This window comes from Malania oleifera, chromosome 3, assembly GCF_029873635.1.
Source record: "Malania oleifera isolate guangnan ecotype guangnan chromosome 3, ASM2987363v1, whole genome shotgun sequence".
NCBI classification, from domain to species: domain Eukaryota; kingdom Viridiplantae; phylum Streptophyta; class Magnoliopsida; order Santalales; family Ximeniaceae; genus Malania; species Malania oleifera.
Window position 1 is genome coordinate 2,160,362 of NC_080419.1, and position 23,912 is coordinate 2,184,273.

Genomic DNA, 23,912 nt, shown 5'->3' on the forward strand with positions numbered 1-23,912 from the left:
AAGTTTTGAGTACCCAACGGCTGTGGGCCAAACGGCCTGCCTGAACCCAGTTTGCTGCACTTCTGGTTTGGGCCCTGGACTGAACTTCAACAGATATTTACCTTCGCTAGAGCCCGGCCCACAGAAAGATCATCAAGATTTTTTTTTTCCCCTTTGTATAGGAATTATTCAGACGATTATTGGTTAAAAAATTATTTAGTGACCACCAATCATTATAAAATATCAAACACTATTTTTGAAAAATATTCCTTAAGCCAAATTTTTTTATTCTAAAGCAGTGTTTGGAAGCATAGATTTCAGGTAGATTTAAATTTATTTAGATATAAAAGAAATTCAGTACAATTTTATATTGTAATTGTCACAATTCATACAAATTAAATTTACGATCCTAAATTCATACTCACAGACATTAGGTAAATAAATTCAAGATAACAATTTTCACAAGTTTGTGATTTGAGACAGATGGGGTAATAACAAGGATGATGTTTTTCCATCCTAAATGCTATTACACTTGGACTAAAAAAAATCGACCTCAAATCTGCATTTGAAAACAAATAAATGCATAAATACATTTTTGGGTATATGTTCATATTACGGACGCACATGCTTTTATTTTACATTTTTTTTTTTAAACGAAGCCCTTTAGACAGCTATATTTTTATTAAAATTTAATAGGTGCAAAGACAATAGATCATAGTTCGGATATTTTTTTTTGCTACAATTTGGTGTTCTCTAATCTTCTATGCTAAGCAAATTACAAATTGTTGGTAGGTTGGTATTACCATATTAATTTTGGATGTTTCGAATTAATATATATATATATATATATATATATGTAATATACTAGTTTTAACGTTTTTAAAAATATTAACTACTGCTTTAACGGTTTCGTAATTATAATGCTGGAAGTTATACCTAATTTTACCTAAATAAACAGTGATCTAGTTCACTTTAAGATATGTCTTTTTCTTTTTCGAAATATTCTACTATTTCTTGCAATTCATGTTTTGTTGGGTAACTAAATGACAATAGATCTAGTGTTTGTAAGTGCACACAAAACCGCCCCAGTTTGAATAGTCCTGGAGGTCATGCGCACAACGACTATATACACTGAAAAATATTCTCCATAGGTGTAAAAGAGTGGTACTATTAGGCCTCAACTTCTGAAAAGTATTTATATTAACTTAATTTTATTAGTAAAAATTTATTTTCTTTCTCTTATATTTCCAACACAGATTAGTTACACACACCAATATTAAGGGTTGTGCAGAAATAATAACCCTAGACTTTGTATGGAAAAAATATGAAGCATTACAATTTACAATGAGTGGAAGCAACATTGCTTCCACTCCAATCTCAGAAAAATGCAATAGACATTGATCACTTGCGTAGTTGTATTCAAACTCGAGATGGGGCAAGAAGTGCAATTTCCTATTTTGATTTTCAAAATTTTCTTGCAGCCCATTCTATGTATAAGTGCATCCTCTAGGGCTTTAGAGCATAGTATAAAGTATGGAGAAACACATTGGAACTCCTCAGTATTTGCTCGACCAATGTCAGAGATTTGGCTGTTCATGGAAGACTACATTGAGAGGATGTGCAAGGGACTTTGCGCTGAGTACTAGAGCTTGACATCCACCCAAAAGTTTCTTTGAACAAATTAAATTCTATGTCTTCTTATTTAGCTTATTGCTCTTCTTTTTATGTGTGAATTCTTTGGGTAGATTGAGCTGAATAGAATCAGTAACAATGACAAATGTGCAAATCCAGTAATTCAGTCATCAAAAATAGCCATTCAATTATTTTCAGGTTCTAGATAGATTCGATATGACTTCTCTTTTTTTAATTCAGCTATTATTTTCCTGCTTCAATGCTATTTTCTCATTCAAAGTACTAAAGACATCAACTCTTGACTGAGTACCCTTTCTCCTTCAAGTACTACTGACTAATGATCCAAACAACCAAAATTGCAATATCAATAGGACACAATAGAGAATGGTCCACACCCTGTAGATTTATTCAGTAATCGTCAAGTAACTTCTACAAACACCAGTACACAGCTGAGAAATACAACTTACAAATGCATTTATGACGGCATCAAGAATGCATTTTTTCTAAAAGCACACAACAAGCAGCAACTTCCCATGAAAGAGAAAATTGCAAGACAACAAATAACCATAGCAAACTCCATTCAGAAATGAAACACTTGAGACAACAGATGATTGCCATCGGTCTATCAGCTCAAAGGTGCACGGTGGTGGGTTTGTAGTCAATAACGATGATCAAAGGTGCACAGTGGTGGGTTTGTAGTCAATAACGATGATCTTATCCGTGATGGCCAGGAATTTATTTGCGAATTCAACATGGGCAGGATGACCTACATACTCTGCAACACCTTCAACATTCTCAAAGGTTGACTCAAATACATGTGTGAAACCTTGCTGCCGATTCTCAATGCTCACATCCTTGCCCCTGTTGCAGATTGAGACGAGACAAGAATTTTAAAAAGCAAATTCTGAAATTAGATGAAGAACTTTTTTTATTAAAAGAAGTAGAAAGGAAAATTTGACTTAAAAGGGAAAAGAGGCCAGATCAGCTCAATTGACAGTGCATTAAAACCATGGCTCTACTATAATGTCAAGAATAACCCGACCTCAAAGCTTAAGCATTTAGGTTATGGACCGACAGTATATATCAAACCTTAAGAATTAATAAGACAACATGAGAGCCAGAATGATTCAATTTATTCCAAATAATTTTCATGTGTTGAAGCAAGTCTTAATAAGACAACTAAAGTCCCCTGCGAGGCATCCCCTAGTGGTTAGAATTTGGGACTTCCAGGTCTCAGGTTTGATTCCAGAGGGGTGGAAGGGGCATGGGGGTAAGGCATGGGCTACCTCCAATTGTGTAGCCGAAGCTCAGTGCAGGTCTCTAATGGTTCAAAAATAAATAAATAAGATACGTTTTGCCAGCATTCTAGAATACTTTGTACCAAACTATAAAAATGATTCAAAACGTAGTCTCAGTGACTTCTACTCTCTAAAGATAACAATGTTGACACAACTCCTGCAAAATGGGGTACCATCGTACCACCAAATTTCTGAATTGTCACAAACTGAACAATCAAATTAAAAAATGAAAGTGGCATTTGGCCATAGTTGCCTCAAAACACAACATTCACAACAATAAATATTATAATTTTCCTGAATATGATAAAAATAAGTTTTAATTTCTTATCTAAACAGAATTTGATAGAATAACATACAATAACTAGTCTATATACTTCTGTTTATAGCACTGGATGAACTCATTGCAAGACTTTTCACTAGAATATCAAAATCATGCACGTGGGGGTGGGGCTGCAGGGAATTATAAAAACAAAAAGGTAGGCTATAATAATTCTTATGTCAAGAACTTAAGAATTTCCAAAATAGGGCTGTTTGAAGCAAAGACACTGGATTCTGATACAGCAAAGCAATAAATATTTTATGAACTTGGAATGCTCACTATGCTCCTATACAATGTTGAGAAATTGCGAAATGTGAATAGTTTTCTTCATTGCAGATGTAAGTCTAGTTTGAACCAAGATGAGCAGATCCAAAGGCATTAATTTTTATGAAAGAGACTATCCAATCATTGGTCCTCAAAGGAAAAAAATAATGTAGAAAGATATACAAACTAAAGTCTAGAACTTCCTTTTGTCCCCAAAAATTCCAGTCAGTGCAAAATTATTTGACACAGGTGGTCAGCATAACCTATACAACTTTAAAAAGGAAAAGAGCCGACACGCATGTTCACATGATTGTGAAAGGTGTGTATTTTGGGGTAGAAGAAATGACACCTTCTTTGGTGAGTGCATCTCTTAAATCCCAGCCTTCCCCATTAGATTTCACAGTCCATACCTCTCATGTACCGAAAAACAGAAGGCAAGTGACGCATCTGGTGATCTATCCACTTTTCAGTCTGTTTGGGAAGTGAAAAATGTTCTTCACTTTCTTTTCATCACTAGGGATTCACCTTGTATGAATATTTCATTGCCTATATGTCAGTATAGAGGGTCTCATAGATACTCTAAGAACAATGGTGCAATATTGTATTGAGTTTTGTCCGAATCCAATACATGAAATCTATACTCCCAAACACAACTAAGGTTCACATAGTTTGGCTTAAAAGTATGCATTCATGCGAAGGAAGAGACAAATTTCTGCAAATCGTATCTGAAGAGGTACAAATGGAAATTGATTTCAATAAACTATCAAAAGTTAAACTCAATATAGAAAGCCCTACAAACAAAGCACATTCTGCCCCACCACAAAATTAAAATTTATGCTATTTAGTATACAATTTATGTGCCTTGCACGTGTCTATTACTAATTTTAGAAAATGCAAAAGAAGTTTTGAATTAGTTCTACCAAAGTACTTCGGGACATCAAGGGTACATTTGGGAGGGCGAATTTAGGGTTTTGAATTTGAACAAAATGACATAAAAATACATAAACTGTCGAAAAATTTTGTAGTACAAATTTATATTAATTTTGGAGAAACAGCAAAAAAAAATGAGTTACAATAAACAAGATTGCGTCTGAGCCAAGATTTATATATCCAGCTAAACTCCAGCCTTGCTTCAATTCTACCCCAATGAGTTGATAACAGCACCATAGAGCAGAGAAAATTGAAGACTTAAATTGAAGATATTGGAGTAATAGTTCATAATTAGTGGTATATATGTCGAATTCAAATGGTATTTTAGACTGAACAAACATACGAGCTCAAAATGCAGACAAAGGTATCAATATTGAGTCACAATATCCAAGATTGTGATTGACCCCAAGATTTAGATATCCACCTAGAAGAAAGTAAAAGAGAGAGAACTATACATGAGGAAGTGAATATCACTTGGTGTTTTTAACTTACAACTTTGAGATGTGTATATAGCTATACAAGAGAGTGAGGTTATCCTAACATTCCAATGTGAGACTAAAAACTATACACTATGTTCAATACTCCCCCTCAAGCTGAAACAAAGATGTTGACAAGTCGAAGCTTGGAGAGAGCAATCTGTAATAAACCTGGGCCAACAGACTTTGTGAAGACATCAACAACCTGGCCTTTGGACGAGATAAAGTGGGGAGAGATAATCTCAGAACGAACTTTTTCCCTGATGAAGTGAATATCCACCTCAATATGCTTGGTCCTCTCATGCAGAACTGAATCAAAAGAATGACATATAGCAAACTTCTTGTCACAAAACAACAAAGAAGAGTGTCGCGGGAAAGCCAATCTCAAATAGGAGAGAGCTTAGCCATAGGATCTCACAAGTACCTTGTGCCATAGCACGATACTCAGCCTCAGCAGAAGAACGTGAAACCACCGTCTGCTTCTTACTCTTCAAAGAAAGAAGATGATCACCCTTGAAAGTACAAATACCTAACGTAGATCATCTGTGACGCCCCGATTTTCATACCATTTTTTTTTCATTTTTGTCTCCAATGAATAATAAATATTAATCAAACATTTTTCATGTCAAAAATTGTGATACCATTCTAACATAACCTGACCCGAAATGGGTACCAGGTAAACAGTCTATCTCATACAAACAAACCTAACAGCGGAAGTCAATTTTTACAAATCATCCAGAATACAAATAACCAGAATTCTATACATCCATACATATCCCAAAAATCCATAACGTACCCTAAGAGAGTACACAAACATATCATCAACACAAAACACTTACCCCATCTATCAGGGTACCAGCTCCCCTCTCTCTCGGAGCTCTATCTACTGGTTTGTCACAGTTTCCTAAAATGTTTAGATATTTGGATGAGACACCTCTCAGTAAGACGGAATAAATTATTCATAGTGTGTAGCAGTATGAGTATAATTATATCATAATATACTCATTTAAGTGATTACATCATCTGAGAAAATATACCTATATGTACTCATAATCATATAGATATAAAATATAATTTCATAAGTTATGTTACCATTTATTATACTTACACATATACAACCAATATTTTATCAGCGAAAGTTCCTGAGAATAGGGGAGATTACATGCCCATACATGTAGCACTCATCTGCTCTAATATCGTTTGTAACCTTGCCCATTTAACTTGGGTGCGGCTACAACTGATACTTATCAGGGAACTCACCTTACTCAGTAAACCCTCAAGCGGAGGGTTTTACTTCGCCCTAATTATTTATACAATTAAACTCACACTCTTTCATTTCTCATTTTCATTTCACAAACTAGCTCGTAAGTGTCCACCAGTAACAAATACACATTCTATCTGTAACTCATGGCTGCCCAGAGGATATTCACATCGTCATGCTTCCCCCCATGATCGGGTTGTGCGGCCCGAAGGCTATACCTAACCATGGTTGGCCTACCCGATTAGATCAAAACAGGGAAACTATCTGTCTGTAGTACGATTGGCCTGCCCACTCCTGATCCAGACGCCAAGAGGCAAAACTACCCTTCTCACTGGCTCAATCGACTGCCATATTTCAAATATCATATCATCATCATTCAGTATATAAAACATAATTGGTTTCCATTACCATCATTTCTGCATCAAACATTTCAACATATATATCATAGTCTCTTTATTCTCAGTGCAAATCACATAACCCAGTTTCAAACACATTTCCAGCATAAATCACGTGCCACACAATTTTATTTGATATTCATATCATAATAATCTCAAGCAAAATATCATATTCTCTTTTTCACATATTTATTCAACCATTAATTTTTAAAAATAACTATTATAATTTATTCCCCTTACTTGCTTAATGAGAGGCTTGCTAAAATCCCTAAATCCACGCCCGCGATGCGTTTGGAACTCAAAACCCTGAAATCACATTTTCCCCAATTCAATTAACTCAACTCCGGAATTACAATTATTTTAACATTTCCTAGGCCCCACTCCCAATACTAATTAAACTTTAAAAATAATTAATGGATATAATTCCACTATCCTTACCCTAACTTTAGAGTGGTGTCTAAGAAACCCAAATTAAAAATCTACTTCGATTAAAATGACGGGGATCGGAGCTAGGACCCCGTGGTGGTATCTGATTGTTGATTTGGCGAAAAATTTAAGGAAAAATTGAGAGAGTGAGAGTTTACCTTACGCCAAGAGTAGTGCCTACAACGCTCCAATGACAAATCCACTCCAGTTAAAATGTCGGTGGCGAAGAATGGAACCCAGGGGCATTTTCCGTTCTCCGATCGGCGCATGTTTGGCCAAGGAAATTGAGGAGAGCGAAAGGGAAGGCATGAGGAGAGAGAAGGAAAGTTGGGACGGAGAGAGAGAGAGAGAGCGTGCTGGAGAGAGGCGCAATTTGTAGTCCATATATATATACTTTAACCATTATAATAATATTATATTATATACTTATATATATGTATATCACTTATCCTTATCTATATTTATGCATATATATAACCATCATATTACTTAATTTAATTAATTCAATTTAATAATGCTTAATTAATTAATTAATTATTAATCTTAATTAATTTTTATTTTTTTTTACATTTCCATGCATATTATTTTTGAGGTCGTTACATTCTCCCCTTTTTAAAAAAATTCATCCTCGAAATTTGTTAAATACCACCCCAAGTAAAATTCATCGCTAATCTAACAAGTTTTGAGTTAATCTTTTAAACAACTCTATTAGAACTGGTAACTAACCTAAATCGTTGAATTATACATCTTGTCCTAATACACCTTGCTTTAGCACCAACACTCAACAACTTCAATTTTCATCTCCAGTCTTCCAAAGATCTAACACCAACATAACCTTAGAAGAATCAATAGATAACTATACTTTGATTATGACATGACCCAAAAATTTTGTATTAGCATATAACTGATGCTCTCATAATGTTTGTAAAATTAATCACAAATGTTGTTCATGCTCTTCTTAAGCCTTTGAATACCCCCAAAAATCATCCATAAAATTATAATGAATTGATCCAAGTATGGTTGAATAACTTGATTCATTATATCTATGAAAATGCAAGGTGCATTGGTAACCCCAATTGGTAACACTAGAAACTTATAACGATCTTACTGTGTACTCAATATTGTCTTTGAGATGTATAATTCCCAAATCTTAATTAGTGATAATTTAATTGCAAATCAACCTTCAAAAATTTTGGGATTTTACCAATTAATCAAATAATCTACCAATCCCTGGAAGTCGATACCAATTTTTTTTTTAATGTAATGTAATTCAACTTCCAATAATTAATGCATAGCATCAAGGCCCCATTATGTTTCTTAGTGAATAACACAGGTGCAACCTATGATGATATACTAAGTCAAAAAAATTCCTTGTTGAGGAAATCTTCTAGTTGCACCCTAGGTTGCCTTAGTCCAGTTAATGTCATTCTATATGAAGCAGTCGACATAGGCTTCGTTTCTAGCACCAAATCAATATTAAATTCAATCTCCTCTTTGGAGGTAACCCCGATATATCATCTGGGAAGAATATCTAAAAATTCATCACCTATGAGTAAAGTTTGGAATTCGTTAACTCATATATTTCTTTCATTGTTGTTACAACCCTAGACATATGCCCAAATTCTATCCTTGCACAAGCTCTCAAGATGTCAAATATGAGAGATTGTTAGTTGGAAGAAAACCATTACTCCATTTGGATCTCTGAGTACTACTTTCTTTTGAAAACAATCAACTAGGCATATGATAAATAGATAACCACCAATGGTTAGCCTCATCTTTAAATAGAGAACTTGCAATGATGACTCATACTCATCAAGGACCATACCTGCTAGGACATCTCAAACCAGGATGTGTAATCATTTGCCTGTCAGATCAAATATATAAAAGGCACTTCAAAACTCTCATCATAACTTCGTAATTCGTTTGAGTAAAAATTATATGAGTTTCTAAACATTCCCTCGAATTCTAATCATCCAATTCCTTTTCAATGTCAAACTAATGCACAGGCTTACGCTTTTAAATCAAGTAAAGTCTCATTTTCCTACCAAATTGGTTTTTAGATTTTTTTTTTTTTCTTACTTTAAACAGTTTTTAAGGCTCAACTTCTAACCTATGGGGGCACACATTGAATATCAAAACATAGTTGGAAAATATCCTCAATGAAAAACATGAATTGCAATTATGGCAAGTCTAAGTTCTGATATACCGACTTCAAATCAACCATGATCTTGCTCCAATGACTGGACAAATATGCAATAAACACGTGTCTTTGTTTCTTTTTTTTTTTCTTTGGTATAGAATACAATACTAATGAAATTGTTTAGTCAGCTATGATCAGTGATTGGACATTGTCTAGTAGCATAAATCTTGTATGAAGTGATATTCATTTGTGCTAGAGAGTTGCTAATGGTAGAAGGATTAGATTCTGAAGATGGCTTTAAAAGCCACAATCAATTGCAGACAGCAACAGAAGATTTCACATTAAATTATATACAAATCAAATCCCAACCGAGCCGATGCCTAAGCGGTTAAATTGGTGTTCCATTGCCAAGTAGGATTCGAACAGGATAGAGCAAAAAGATTAAGCTCCAGGTCCTAGCATGTATGGTTTTCCTTCTGGATAGCAGATTGCTCAAGGTCTGAGTATCATTATGATTTTTTTCTTCTAAGTTACTAAAGATGATTCTGTTATGTGTTATTTGGTCCACAGGATCCTTCGGAATACTTGGCAATGTGATGCCCATGACATATTATTCTCATGTTTGTTTTCAAGTTAGGGTGATAACATCACTTCCCAGGGAATAAAGAATTTTCACAAAACATAGGAGTCAAGTTGTTGCCCACTTAGTATCTTACATTATTATGGGCACCTTAATTTTAGGATTAAACTATCCCCACTATTTTGGCTGACTTATGGAAATATGAAAATATGTAGTTGATGCACATTCTCATCGACCTATCTTTCTTTTTCACAAACAATATCAGCACTCCCCAGGGTGACACGCTGGGCCTGATAGACCCCTTATCTAATAATTCTATTAACTGTTCCTTTAACTTTTTAATTCTGCTGGTATCATTCTATACGGCGCTTTAGAAATCGACACTGTCCCCGGAACTAGATCAATAGCAAATTCTACCTCACGATCAGGAGGTAGTATCGACAAATTCTCAGAAAATATATCAGGAAAATCCCTCACTACCGGGATATCCTCTAACCTCAACTCCTCTTCTGATACTAATATCCCTGACAACCCTCTAGCAACAAGCTCCTCGCCTGAATGGCAAATAACATCTGTGGTGGGGTGCACACACATGACTCCAAAATCTGTACTCCTGTCCTCCTAGAGGTTTGAATACCACCTCTCTCTGATAACAGTCTATACTGGCATAGTTAATAGCTAGCCAGTCCATCCCCAAAATTACCTCGAACTCATGCATATCTAAAATCATCAGGTCAGCTATTAACGACCTCCCCTAAATAAAAACTGGACAGTTCCTAAGTACCTTCCTACACAACACTACTACCACAGTTGGCGTAGATACTGACAAACTGATATCTAATGGCTGAGTTTCTATCCCACAAAATTTAACAAATTCTCGGGCGATAAAAGAATGAGTCGCCCCTGAATCAAACAAGGCAGTAGCTTTAAATGACAATATTGAAACAGTACCTGTCACGACATCTCCTGCCGCCTCAGCATCTTCTAGCATCAAAGCATGGACTCGTGCTAGGGCGGTATTCCTCTACTGACCGCCTCAAAGTGCCTAGTGACCTCCTCCATACAGTCTAGGAGCAGGCACAATTGCTGGCGGTGCTCGGCAATCTCTCGCCATGTGGCCAGGCTTATAGCACCAATAACATATCACCTCCCTGACCCGACACTCTCCTGGGTGTCTCCTGTAGCATCTGGGACAGAGAGGGAGCATCTGCCTGCCCTGTACTACTTGGTCTCCCATCACTTGTCTCTGACCTACACTACCACCACGTCTTCTCCAAGGCCCCTGACTAGTACCTGCCTGAAATTCAAGAGGCATAGATCTCTTCCTTTGGTTCAGGTTCATAAACTCCTCCGCCTAGGCATTTCTGGTAGGAGAGTGAATGTATCGATCATAGAAAATTTCCTTTAAACGGTACCATATCAGGGTTGCTGGTTCCGGACTTTGTTCTTCAAGTAACTTTACCGACATCAACCAACGCTTGGCCTACTCAGTCATTTTCAAAACAGCATACAAAATTTTCTACTCGTCTGCACAACAAAGATTTGTCAATATATCTTCCATCTCTTGGATCCATTCCTTCGCAATGATCTGATTAGCTCTCCCCGTAAAAGTCGGGGGATTCATGTAGATAAATTGCTTGACAGTGCAGCCCGCGTCAGCTGGTGGGCAGTTCTGTCCCCCATAGTTCCACACAATCCCTGCCATGACCTGTTGGCCTACACTACGCAGCACCTATTCAAAGTCACTGCCACCTATGCTAGAAGCCCCCACATTGCCACTACTTCCAGTATTTGCGTTATTATTCCCGGGGTCCATCCTGAAAATAGAACTGAAACAATCTTAAATTTCCGATACCTTAACGTAACTGATACAATTTTAATTTCCGATACCTTAACGTAACTGATACAATTTTCTTACTAAGAAAACGGTTAAACATCCACATTTCCAAGGTAAGTCTGAACGCACCACTTAGTCTCAAAACCTCATCTATCCTCCTTCTTATATGCCTTAAGCCATTTTAAGGACCAAACCCTAAATCCACAGAAATTATGACCTACCCAACCAACTAATATCTCAAGTTCTAGTCTCTCTCCTCAGAAACAAAAATTGTCAAGGGGTTCGCTGAAATTTCCCTAGAAATATAACAAAATAGTCTAAAGACCCTAACTTCATAACATAACTAGTACATTTATCCAACTAAGAATCGTAAAATATCCTTTTACCACCAATCGACTTAACATCCTTATTCCCAATTTAAGATTCAGTCTTACCCCTCAAAAACAAGAACCGGCAATAGTTTACTATGACTTTCCTGAGATCGTCACCCCAGAAAAAACTACAAAAACAATCACTGAATATCCCACCTCCAGGCTGCAAAATAAAACCGTAAATTCCCAATCTCCTCCTCTAACAATAACTGACTCATATTTCAATCTACCCATCTCCTATTCTCCTCACAATTCATTCCTATACTCTAGTATTGTATTCCATTGTTTACTAAAGTCTACACAACCTAGCAACCTAAACTCTGATACCAAACTATGACGCCCTGATTTTGATACCATTTTTTTTTTCATTTTCGTCTCAAATAAATAATAAATATTAATCAAACATTTGTCATGTCAAAAATTCTGATACCATTCTAACATAACCCGACCCGAAATGGGTACTGGGTAAACAGTCTACCTCATACAAACAAACCTAACAGCGAAAGTCAATATTTACAAATCATCCAGAATACAAATAACCAGAGTTCTATACATCCATACATATCCCAAAAATCCATAACGTACCCTAGGGGATTACACAAACATATCTCCAACACAACACTTACCCCGTCTACCAGGTTACCAGCTCCCCTCTATCTCGGAACTCTCTGTCACAGTTTCCTGAAATGTTTAGATATTTGGGTGAAGCACCTCTCAAAAAGACAGAATAAATTATTCACAGTGTGTGGCAGTATGAGTTTAGTTATATCATAATATACTCATTTAAGTGATTACATCATCTGAAAAAATACACCGATATGTACTCATAATCATATAGATATAAAATATAATTTCATAAGTTATGTTACCATCTCTTATACTTACACATATACAACCAATATTTATCAGCGAAAGTTACCGAGGATGAGGGAGATTACACGCCCATACATGTAGTGACCCTCTGCTTTAATATCGTCTGCAACCTTGTCCAATTAACTCGGGTGCAACTACAACTGATACTTATTAAGGCACTCACTTTACTCAATAAACCCTCAGGCGGAGAGTTTTACTTCGTCCTAATTATTTATGCAATTAAACTCACAATATTTCTTTTCTCATTTTCATTTCACAAACTAGCTCATGAGTGTCCACCAATAACAAATACACATTCTACCTATAACTCATGGCGGCCCTGAGAATATTCACATAGTCATGCTTCCCCCCATGACCGGGTTGTGTGACCCGAAGACTGAACCTAACCGCAATTGGCCTACCCAATTAGATCAAAATAGGAAAACTGTCTGTCTGTAGTACAATTAGCCTACCCACTCCTGGTCTGGACGCCAGGTGGCAAAACTACCCTTCTTACTGGCTCAATCGACTACCACGCCACACTCTCCACGAGACCGTGTGATTGCACTAACACCTCGCTAGCAACAGTACCATGCTCTCTATCCAACTCCAGTCCATCAGGGTTCTCATTTCCACATTTCAGTATTCGCATTTCAGTTTTCACATTTCAGTATATTGGTACATATCATCACATCAGAAATATTCTCACCATTTTCTGTTACATTCCCATCATATCAGTACACATTCCATCTCATAATAGTATATATCTCATTTCACATATTTCAACATTTCTCAATAAAGCATATTGATATTTCTTATTTCCTCGTTTATTATAGAAAACATTTCTATATATATATATATACTATTCCATCATTTTCCAATAAAATACACATTGGTATATCACAATTCATCGTTCTCAATAAAACAATTCTGTATTCCACTTTTCATCATTTCCCATATTTCAAATCTCATATCATCACCATTCAGTATATAAAACATAATTGGTTTCCATACCTTCATTTCTGCATCAAACATTTCAACATATATATCATAGTCTCTTTATTCTCAGTGCAAATGACATAACCCAGTTTCAAACACATTCCAGTATAAATCATATGCCACACAATTTTATTTGATATTCGTATCATAATAATCTCAAGCAAAATATCATATTCTCTTTTTCGCATATTTATTCAACCAGTAATTTTCAAAAATAACTGTTATAATTTATTCCCCTTACCTGCTTAATGAGAGGCCTGCTAAAATCCCTAAATCCACGCCCGCAGCATTCAAAACTCAAAACCCCAAAATCACATTTTTCCCAATTCAATTAACTCAACCCCGAAATTACAATTATTTTAACATTTCCTAATCCCCCACTCCCAATACTAATTAAACTTTAAAAATAATTAATGGATATAATTCCACTATCCTTACCCTAACCTTGGAGTGGTGCCTAAGAAATCCAAATTAAAAATCTGCTTTGATTAAAATGACGAGGATCGGAGCTAGGACCCCATGATAGTGTCTGATTGTTGATTTGACTAAAAATTTAAGGAAAAATTGAGAGAGTGAGAGTTTACCTTACCCAAGGAGTGGTGCCTACAATGCTCCTACAACAAATCCACTCTGATTAAAATATCGGTGGCGGAGAATGGAACCTAGGAGTATTTTTCGTTCTCCGATCAGTGCACGTTTGGCCTAGAAAATCGAGGAAAGAGAGAGAAGGAAGGCGTGAGGAGAGAGAAGGAGAGTTGGGACGAAAAGAGAAAGCACTGGAGAGAGGCGCAATCTGTAGTCCAGATTGAATTGGAATCTAAAAAGCTTCTTAAAGAAGCTTTAGATTACATTATATATATATATATATATATATAGTAATATTATATTATAGACTAATCTATATATATATATATATATATATATATCACTTATCCTTATCTATATTTATGCATATATATAACCATCATATTACTTAATTTAATTAATTCAATTTAATAATATTTAATTAATTAATTATTAATCTTAATTAATTTTTAAATTTTTTTTTTTTACATTTCCATGCATATTATTTTTGGGGTCGTTACATCGTCTGTCAATCTTGGACCCAGCATAGTCAGCATCAGTAAACACAGAAAGACCTGGTTGTATTCCAGATAAATAAAATAATCCCAATCCAGGTGAGGTCTTCACATACCGTAAGATGTGATGGATGGCATCAAGATGTGAAGTCCGCGGAGAATGCATGAACTGACTTTCTAGGTTCACTGCATAGGCCAAATCAGGCCGAGTGTTGGTCAAATAGATGAGGCGACCAACAAGTCTTTGATACACCGAAGGGTCTGTCAATAGATCACTAGACTCTGCAGAAAGGGAAATATTAGGATCCAAGGGAAGCAGGCCGACATCCCAACATATCAGTGTCCATAAGGAGATCTAGGACATATTTCCTCCAAAAGAGAAAAATGCCCTTGTGGGAGCGTGCTACCTCAATGCCCAATAAATATGCCCTAGATCTCCTTATAGACACTGGAAGGTTGGGATGTCAGCCTGCTTCTACACTCTGATACCATATTTGTCAATAAAGGTGACATAATATTGATGCCAAGTGCGTGAGAAGACAAAGGAGGGACCCCAGAAATCACTATGAACAATATCAAAAGTTGCAAAAGAACGGTGCATGCGAGACGGATAATATAACGAACATGCTTAGATAATTCGCAAGTAGCACACTAAAAATTAAAATTCTTGCAAGTTTTATTAAATTCTGGAAACAGCCAACACAAATATTTAAAATTTGAATGTCCCAAACGGGCATGCCACAAATCCAAGGTTTTTAAAGAGAAAACAGAGGAAACATCAGAAGGCAAAACAGATGCCTGAAAGCTAGAAGAGGATGCAGGACAGGAAGGTGGATCGCCAAAGTAGTAGAGTCCGTCCCTTTCAAAGCCCCTGCCAAAAATCTTCCTCGAACTCAGAACCTGCAAGTAACAAGAGTTGGGTAAGAAAATCACAACACAGTTATATTGTTTGGCAATACGGCTAACAGATAACAAGTTATAGGAAAATTGTGAAACATAATCAACAGGGAATAAAGATAGAGTCGAGGATAAACTGGCAGTGCCTTAGGTATGAATGGAACGAGAGGTACCATCGGCAATGCGGACAGTACGAACCAACAAAGGGACAGGGGATGTAATAAAAGATGTCTCACGAGTCAAATGGTTGTTTGCCCCTAAGTCCGATATCCAAATGGGTGTGCCACCGGCCGTGCCAGACTTACTTAAAAAGGCAGTAGGGTTACCTGTAGCAAAGGTAGCTATAGAAGAGGATGTAGTTGGTGCAGCAAAGGTAAGGAGGCTAATATGAGACTGAAGCTGAGTAAGCTGAGCCTAGAAGCTGAGAGAAATCTGGAGCAGCAGCAAGTGCAAGAGTAAGAGAAGAAGCCGGAACTGCAGGAAGAGATTCTGCAACAACTCCAATGTTAGAAGGTGCCCGACCTTTGCCACGGCCACGGCCACGACCACGAGAGGCCTATTTGGAGCAATGCTCCTACAACTCAAGGTGGAGAATGAAGCAGTGCTTTATTCTGTTAGCAGTGCTAGCAGAATCGAGTCTTGCGGTCAACAGACCCAGTACTAGTAGGGGCTGCAAGGGCAACCCGCTCAGGCACACTAGAAGAAGCAAATCCACGAAGAACGTCGTCGCCAATCATCACCATCAATCATTGCAAATGCCTCATACAAAGAGGGCATCGGGGATGTGTTCAAAATCTGAGTCCAGAGTGATTCGAACTCAGGTTTTAAACCCATCAAGAACTGATAGGTACGCCGACGATCCTGGCGCTTTGCCTCAATAACTGCTACCTCAGTAGGAAACTCAGAAAGAGGCTCATACTAGGCAAGCTCCTCTCACCGAAACTAGAGATAGCAGAAGAAGTTAGTCACAGATAAATCCAAAGAAGCCTAGGTCTCTTGGTGGAGCTCCCGATAAAGCTCAAAAAACTGAGCCTCACACTTTGTGTGGACAAACATTTTGGTCAAGGCAGATCAAAGGCTATGAATAGTATCGTGAAACATGAACATCCAGTAGAGGCGGTCTTCCATAGAAGCAAATATCCAACCCATGATGACACAGTTGTCAAAGGACCACTGTCGATGAGCTAGATCAGTATTAGCAAGACAAAACTTCAATCCTTACAACCACTCAAACTTGCCACGACCCCCAAGATATAAGTGAAGGGACTATGACCAGGCATGAAAGTCACCACCATTCAGAAGAATGCTGGTGACCTTCTGAACAGGAGCAGTCTGAGCCAGAGATAAGTCAAGGCATGGAAGGTTCAGAGAATAAGAGGTGGATTTATTGTCCTTAGTAGGCATATCACCGTCTTTAGTAGCCATTGTAAATAAGAGAAATAGGCTACAAAAGTATCAACGTGACAAAGTGTCATGAGCTAAGCTTGTTCAGGGCATTATGCTTGCCTGTGACCGCTTATCTCGTGTGCTTAGGATGGGTTTCCATCATGTAAATACTAGTGTAGGGTTATTTTCTGCTAGTAGAGTCTTTGTAAGCCAAATAAGGCAATATGACTCCTCGATCACTTTGATGTTTCCTAGTGCCAGGATGATAATTACATAAAAACCTCTTTAGGGGAGGGTGAGTGTTCATCAGTCATTGTAAAACTCACTAGCAATTGTCAACATGCTTAGCCTACTTGCCTCCCTTGCTAAGTACACCATGTCAACGAAGGATTTGTTAATGAATTACGTTTGCTTCAATGTTTATGGCTTGCTTGCCACGGCTTTCATGAATTGATTATTGTTTCCGCTGCTATCTGAATGAAAGTTAATGAAAGTGCTTCGTGGATGAATGTTGGTAAACAATGGGCTGGCTAGTTAAGCAAGATGGCTTTAGCTAGCGCCGCACGGCCCTTCACAACGGTGTGAAAATAGTCGGATCATGACATTTGGTATTAGAGCCAAGTCGGTGACACTTGGTGAGAGCCCAAGGTTGAGTTGCTACGTGAATTCGATTGCCTTCGTTGTTGGATTTGGGAAGCTTTGGTATGTGACCATGGCACCAAACACTGCTGAGAGGATCAGCGTGCTGGAAGCACAGGTTGAGACAACAACCAACACTATGGCCGCGGAGGTGGCCCAGATGAGAGAACTTGTTGATGAGGTGATGGGATCACAAAAACATCAAGTAGGTTTGATAAGCGACTTGTCAGAGGACTTTCGCCACACAGTTGAAACTTTGCAGGCCCAGATCTAATGGCAGATCTGGATGCAAAGATGAATGTGATGGTTCTTGCTATGGGAAACTCCAACACTCCGGGAGTTAACAAGACCAAGGTGCCAGAACCCAGGACGTATGGGGGTGTCCGAGATGCCAAGAAGTTAGAGAACTTCTTGTTTGATGTGGAGCAATACTTTCGCGTTGTGAGGATGGCCTTAGAACAGGCAAAGGAGGATACTGCGACCATGTACTTGATTGGTGATGCCAAACTGTAGTGGCATACCAAGTACAAAGAAATTGAAAATGGAAGCTGTATAATTGATAGTTTGGCAAACTTGAAGAAAGAGCTCAAAGCCCAATTCTTTCCTGAGAATGTTGAGTATAATGCAAGGAGAAAACTGAGAGATCTCAAGCATACGGGGTCAATCAGCGAATATGTGAAACAATTTTCTACTTTAATGTTGGATATCCAGGATATTTCGGAGAAGGACAAGTTGTTCTATTTTCTAAAGGGGATGAAACCATGGGCAAGAACTGAACTTCAGAGGCAAAGGGCTCAAGACTTGTCAACTGCACAAGCGGCTGCAAAACGCTTGACTAACTACGCTGGTGATGATACCGCTTCGTCAAAACGGTTTGGCGGAGAGGGAAATAGTGGAAAGTCTTTCAAGAATGGCAAACCCAAGAGTGGGGGAGCCGACTCTAAATCATCAACCTCAAAGGAAGCTTCGTCTTCTCAAGGGTTCAACACACCCAATGGAAAGGGGAAGAGTAAAATTCCGTGCTACTTGTGTAGTGGACCTCATAGAGTTTTTGAGTGCCCTCACAAAGCATCACTTAATGCTTTACAGGCTTCCATTGCAAAGCAGGCAGTGGAAGACGATGGGGAAGAGGATGATGCCTTGAGGGTGGGTTCAGTGCGGTTGGTGAACACATTGGAAAAGCAGGCAAAACACCGAAAGTTACACAAGCAAAAGGGTTAATGTTTGTGGACTTCAGGATAAATGGGAAGAGTACTCGCGCTATGGTGGATACGGGGCTACTCATAATTTTGTTTCGCAGTTGGAAGCATAGAGACTCAACTTATCCTTAGAGAAGGATACAAAACGCATGAAAGCAGTTAACTCTGTAGCCCAGCCTACTCTGGGAGTAGCCAAGCAAGTGGCTATAAAGCTTGGACAATGGGAAGGTCATGCGAGTTTCACAACGGTGCCATTGGATGACTTTCCAGTCATTCTAGGAATGGAGTTCCTAAGGGAGACGAGGGCAGTGCTGATGCCTTCGACTGGTTCCCTATGTCTGGGAGATCACTCATGCATGGTGCAAGTCGTTGCAACGAAAGGAGACGACGGGAAGTCCCTTTCAGCCATACAACTCAATGATGGATTGGGTCAAGATGAGCAGACATGTCTAACCACGGTGGTGGTAGACAAAGAAGTAGGTCAAGAGCTAGAGCCTACGACCATCCAAGCGGTGTTGGATGAGTATAAGGAGGTGTTGCCGGATAGGCTGCCTCACAATTTGCTTTCACGACAGACTGTGTAGCATGAGATCGAGTTGTTATTAGGAGTGAAACCACCTGCTAAAGGGCCATGTCGGATTGCGCCTCGAGAGATAGTAGAGTTGGGGAAGCAACTTGATGAATTGGAAGCGTGATGTGTTCACCCTTCCAAAACACCGTTGGGAGCATCGGTGTTGTTTCACAGACAAAACATGAAGAGCATCTACGGAAGGTATTCGACAAGATGAGGGAAAACAGTCTGGATGTGAAGAAGGAGAATTTTTCTTTCGCTCAGCAGAGCAACAAATTCCTTGGTTAAGTAGTTGAACAAGGTTGTATCTAGAGGGGTATGGAGAAGGTAAGGATGATTCAAGAATAAAAGATCCCCATGACAGTGAAGGAGTTGCATTCTTTTCTTGACCTTACTAGATACTGCAGAAAGTTCGTAAAGGGGTATTCGCGGAGAATGACTCCAATGACAAGACTACTAGGGAGGTATTATTGGCCGCACACGCGGAATGATGTGGTTGATTATACCAAGACTTGTCTCACTTGCCAACAAGACAAGGGGGAGCGGAAGAAGTATGGTACTTTCATGGCCGCACCAAAGTACTGTTTGGCAAAGGAGACGACACAATTGTTCCTTGTGACTGTTGTGAAACATTGGGGTGTTCCCCAAGTTATTATTTGTGACCAAGATTTAATGTTCACTGACAACTTCTTGACAGAGTTTTTCAGGATATTTAGGTCACATCTTGACATCTCTTCGAGTCATCACCGACAGACAGACGGACAGATGAAGAGATTCAGAGAGCTACTAGATGAGTACTTGTGCCATTGTGTCAATGACAACCAGAAGAATGGTGTGCAACTACTTGATGTGGGTCCATTCTGTGGCAATGCTCAAAGGCGCTCAACAACCAACAAGAGCCCTTTTGAGCTTGTTACAGGCTAGCTGCCGCTGTTACCTCACACAGTGGGCGAACCGTACCGACAAAAGAGTCCCAGGGCGTACATCTTCACCAGTGAAGGAAGACAGAATGCAGAGTTTGATCAAGCCTATCTGGAGAAAGCTTCTGAGCATATGAAGAAGTGGGCAGATAAGAGGAGAAGACCGCAGTTTCATGTCAGCTACCTCAAGCCGCTCAACGCCAATGACCTGAGCAGAAGTCAGTTCAACAGAACAGAGTTGAAGATAGTGCAACCTGACAGACATGATGTTGAAGAGATCCTTGCAGACAGAAAGTTTATATCCTCAAGGAAGAAGCGGCAGAAGTTCCTAGTGAAGTGGAAATGCCTTGATGACAAATAAATCAGCTGGATTTCCGCAGAAGATATTCAACCGTTCGTGGACAAATTTGAAGTGTACCTACCACCAAAAGTCTACGAGGACGTCGACCGCATTAGTGGGGGAGAATGTCACGAGCTAAGCTTGTTCAGGGCATTATGTTTGCCTGTGACCGCTTATCTCGTGTGCTTAGGATGGGTTTCCATCATGTAAATATTAGTGTAGGATTATTTTCTTCTAGTAGAGTCTTTGTAAGCCAAATAAGGCAGTATGACTCCTCGATCACTTTGATGTTTCCTAGTGTCAGGATGATAATTACATAAAAACCTCTTTAGGGGAGAGTGAGTGTTCATCAGTCATTGTAAAACTCATTAGCAATTGTCAACATGCTTAGCCTACTTGCCTCCCTTGCTAAGTACACCATGTCAACAGAGGATTTGTTAATGAATTACGTCTGCTTCAATGTTTATGGCTTGCTTGCCACTGCTTTCATAAATTGATTATTGTTTCCGCTGCTATCTGAATGAATGTTAATGAAAGTGCTTCGTGGATGAATGTTGGTAAACGATAGGCTGGCTAGTTAAGCAAGAGTGTTTTAACTAGCGCCGCATAGCCCTTCACAACGGTGTGAAAATAGTCGGACCGTGATACAAAGCCACGCAAGTCGCCGGAAGAGTGGTCGGAAAAATGTCGAAAAGTGGCCAAAAAAAATGCCAAGAAGTCTCCGAAAGCCAACGGAGTCACCGGTAAAGACGTCGGAAGGCACTGGGAAAGTCATTGGAAGTTGCCGAAAAAGTTGACGAAGTCACCGGGGGAAGTCGCCGAAAAAAGGTTATCAGAAAGTGACTATATGAAATGATGCACCGGGAAAAATAGTAGGGAAGTCACCGGAAAGGTTGCCGGAAGTCCCAGGAAAAAGGACGTTGGAAGCCGCCGAAGTCATAGAGAAATTTGTCGGAAAGTTGCCGAAAAAGTCAATAGAGTCACCGGAAAATAGTAGACTGAGTTTTTTTATGTACAAAATCCACTAAAAGTGGCAAGTACAGAGCATACGACTCAACCTACTACCAATAAAATTTTGTAATGCACAAGCTTCACGTATGTGACAAGTGTAGAGCACACGGCTCAATTGAGAACCTGGACCTTAAACAAGGAACCCAACCTTACTCTGATACCAAGAAGAAAATAAAAGAGAGATAACTATAAAGGAGGAAGTGAATATCAGTTGGTGTTCTTAAGTTACAACTTTGAGATGTGTATATAGAGATAAAAGAGTAAGGTTATCCTAACATTCCAATGTGGGGCTAAAAACTATATACTATGTTCAATACAGCTAAACCCCAAATCTGCTACAAGTCTACCCTAATGAGTTGATAACAAAGTCAAATCCATACGGTATTTCAGATTGAAAAAGCAGACGAGATCAAAATGCAAACAAAGGATTAAATAGCTCAACAATTCATTTTTCTTAAACGACCAGAGTAACGTAATAGAAACCCTGTATCGGAAACACCAGAGAGAAAGAGAGGAGAGGAGTTTACCAGTGGAAAGCCTTCATGGGCGAGATGAGATTAACGAGGTTGGCGTAGCCCTTGATGAGTTCGTCGATCAGATCAGGGGAAGTTCCATCCTTGAACTTAGCCAGCAGAATGTGCTTCACAACTCCCTTCGCTTCCTCCATCCCCCTTCTTCCTCTTCTTCTTCTTCTTCTTCTTCACGAGTTCAGGGTTCTTATAGCACTATGCGTGCTGCTTGCTCCCAAATTGCCTTTTCCAAAAAGTGTTTTCTAAGGTAAATTATACTTTAATCGCCCATTAGTATGCTATTTTGTCCTTTTCCTCATTATTTTTATTTTATATTTATTTTGGATCTAATTTTAATATATTGATAATTTACTATTCTTTGAAAATAAAAATAAAAATAACATAAAATAAAAAGTCTTATTATTGTATTAATGTTGCATATTTTTTTACTCTTTTCCCCCATCAAAAATATAAATATTCTTTTTTTTTTTTTTTTTTTTTTGTACGACCCGGGTATCCGCCTACCGTCAACGACGTCCGTTTTACGGTCCGTCGCACCAGCCAGCGACTAATCCCACGCCCCGTGGATCCGGCCCCACATCACCACGAGGAGGGTAAACCAGGAGCCCAGGGGCTGAATCGAACCCGGGAGGCTCATTGCTGATCTCGTGAGAGGCACACCCGTAGTTCGCTCAACCACCTGAGCTACGCCCTGGGGGCAAAAAAAAAATATATAAATATTCTTTCATATACATGTGAGGGTACAATAACAATCTTTTCAAATGACTATTTAGATTTTTATGAAATTAAATATTGAGTGGAGCATTTGTTTGTATGTATCGTATAAGTTTTATAATACAAAAATATATTCTCACGATACATACATGTTATTCTCAAAAATTAAATTTTCGAGAAGACAATTAATATTTAGTGTTATATGTGTTTTGATAATATTAAGATATACTTCGTTTTAGTTGCATTACGTAAATAGTGTGTTTTCTTTTTCTATATATTTTAATTTGTTTGATTTGAAAAATATATAATAAAATTATATTAAATTTTGTCTAAATCACTCAAATGTAAATTTAAAACCTAAAATTTTTGCTTTCAAATGCACAATTTGCCAGAAGTTTTGTTAAATTATTTGGCGATTTTTTTTTTTCAGGATATGATAAGAATAATTGATGAGGATATTATTTGTCACACTTTTTAAGGTTTTAGTAGTCACTTAATGAGAACACATTTAGTTTCCTAAAGAAATAAAAGGGTTGTAATCATCGAAAAAAAAATACATATAGCTCCCCCATAAAAATTTAACCCTATTTTAAGAGAGCTTTTGATAAATAAATAAAAACAGTTAATTGTCATCTATGGATGATATAATAGTAAATAATCTGCATATTTTTTAGTTTACAAGGAATTGCACTTATTTATCATTCATTTTGGCTAAAGTTTAGTTGGTGAATCAATTTGTTCGATGTAAGAGATAAATAAATAAAAACTTCCAACTGTACAAAATGAAAGAATAATTTTAGAAAATCTCTATTTCCAGAGTTAAGTTTGGGTGTGAGATGCATATAAAGCCGCTATGAGCTAAATTAA

General features: G+C 38.0%; 1 protein-coding gene across 1 annotated transcript; it reads right to left on the reverse strand.

Moving 5' to 3' along the window:
* Positions 1-1,996: 1,996 nt before the first annotated feature.
* Positions 1,997-22,587, reverse strand: LOC131151704 (stress-response A/B barrel domain-containing protein HS1). The gene is made up of 2 exons (XM_058103079.1): positions 22,329-22,587; positions 1,997-2,472 (listed from the first exon to the last, which is right to left on the reverse strand). Exons 1-2 carry the CDS (start codon positions 22,466-22,468, stop codon positions 2,283-2,285), a joined length of 330 nt encoding a protein of 109 aa, XP_057959062.1. The 5' UTR covers positions 22,469-22,587; the 3' UTR covers positions 1,997-2,282.
* Between the last annotated feature and the right edge of the window lie 1,325 nt (positions 22,588-23,912).

Coding starts and splice junctions, on each gene's coding strand:
- LOC131151704 (XM_058103079.1), bottom strand. CDS start 22,468: ATGGAGGAAGCGAAGGGAGTTGTGAAGCACATTCTGCTGGCTAAGTTC. Junction 2,473..22,328: donor CCCATGAAGGCTTTCCACTG/GTAAACTCCTCT, acceptor AATCTGCAACAG/GGGCAAGGATGTGAGCATTG.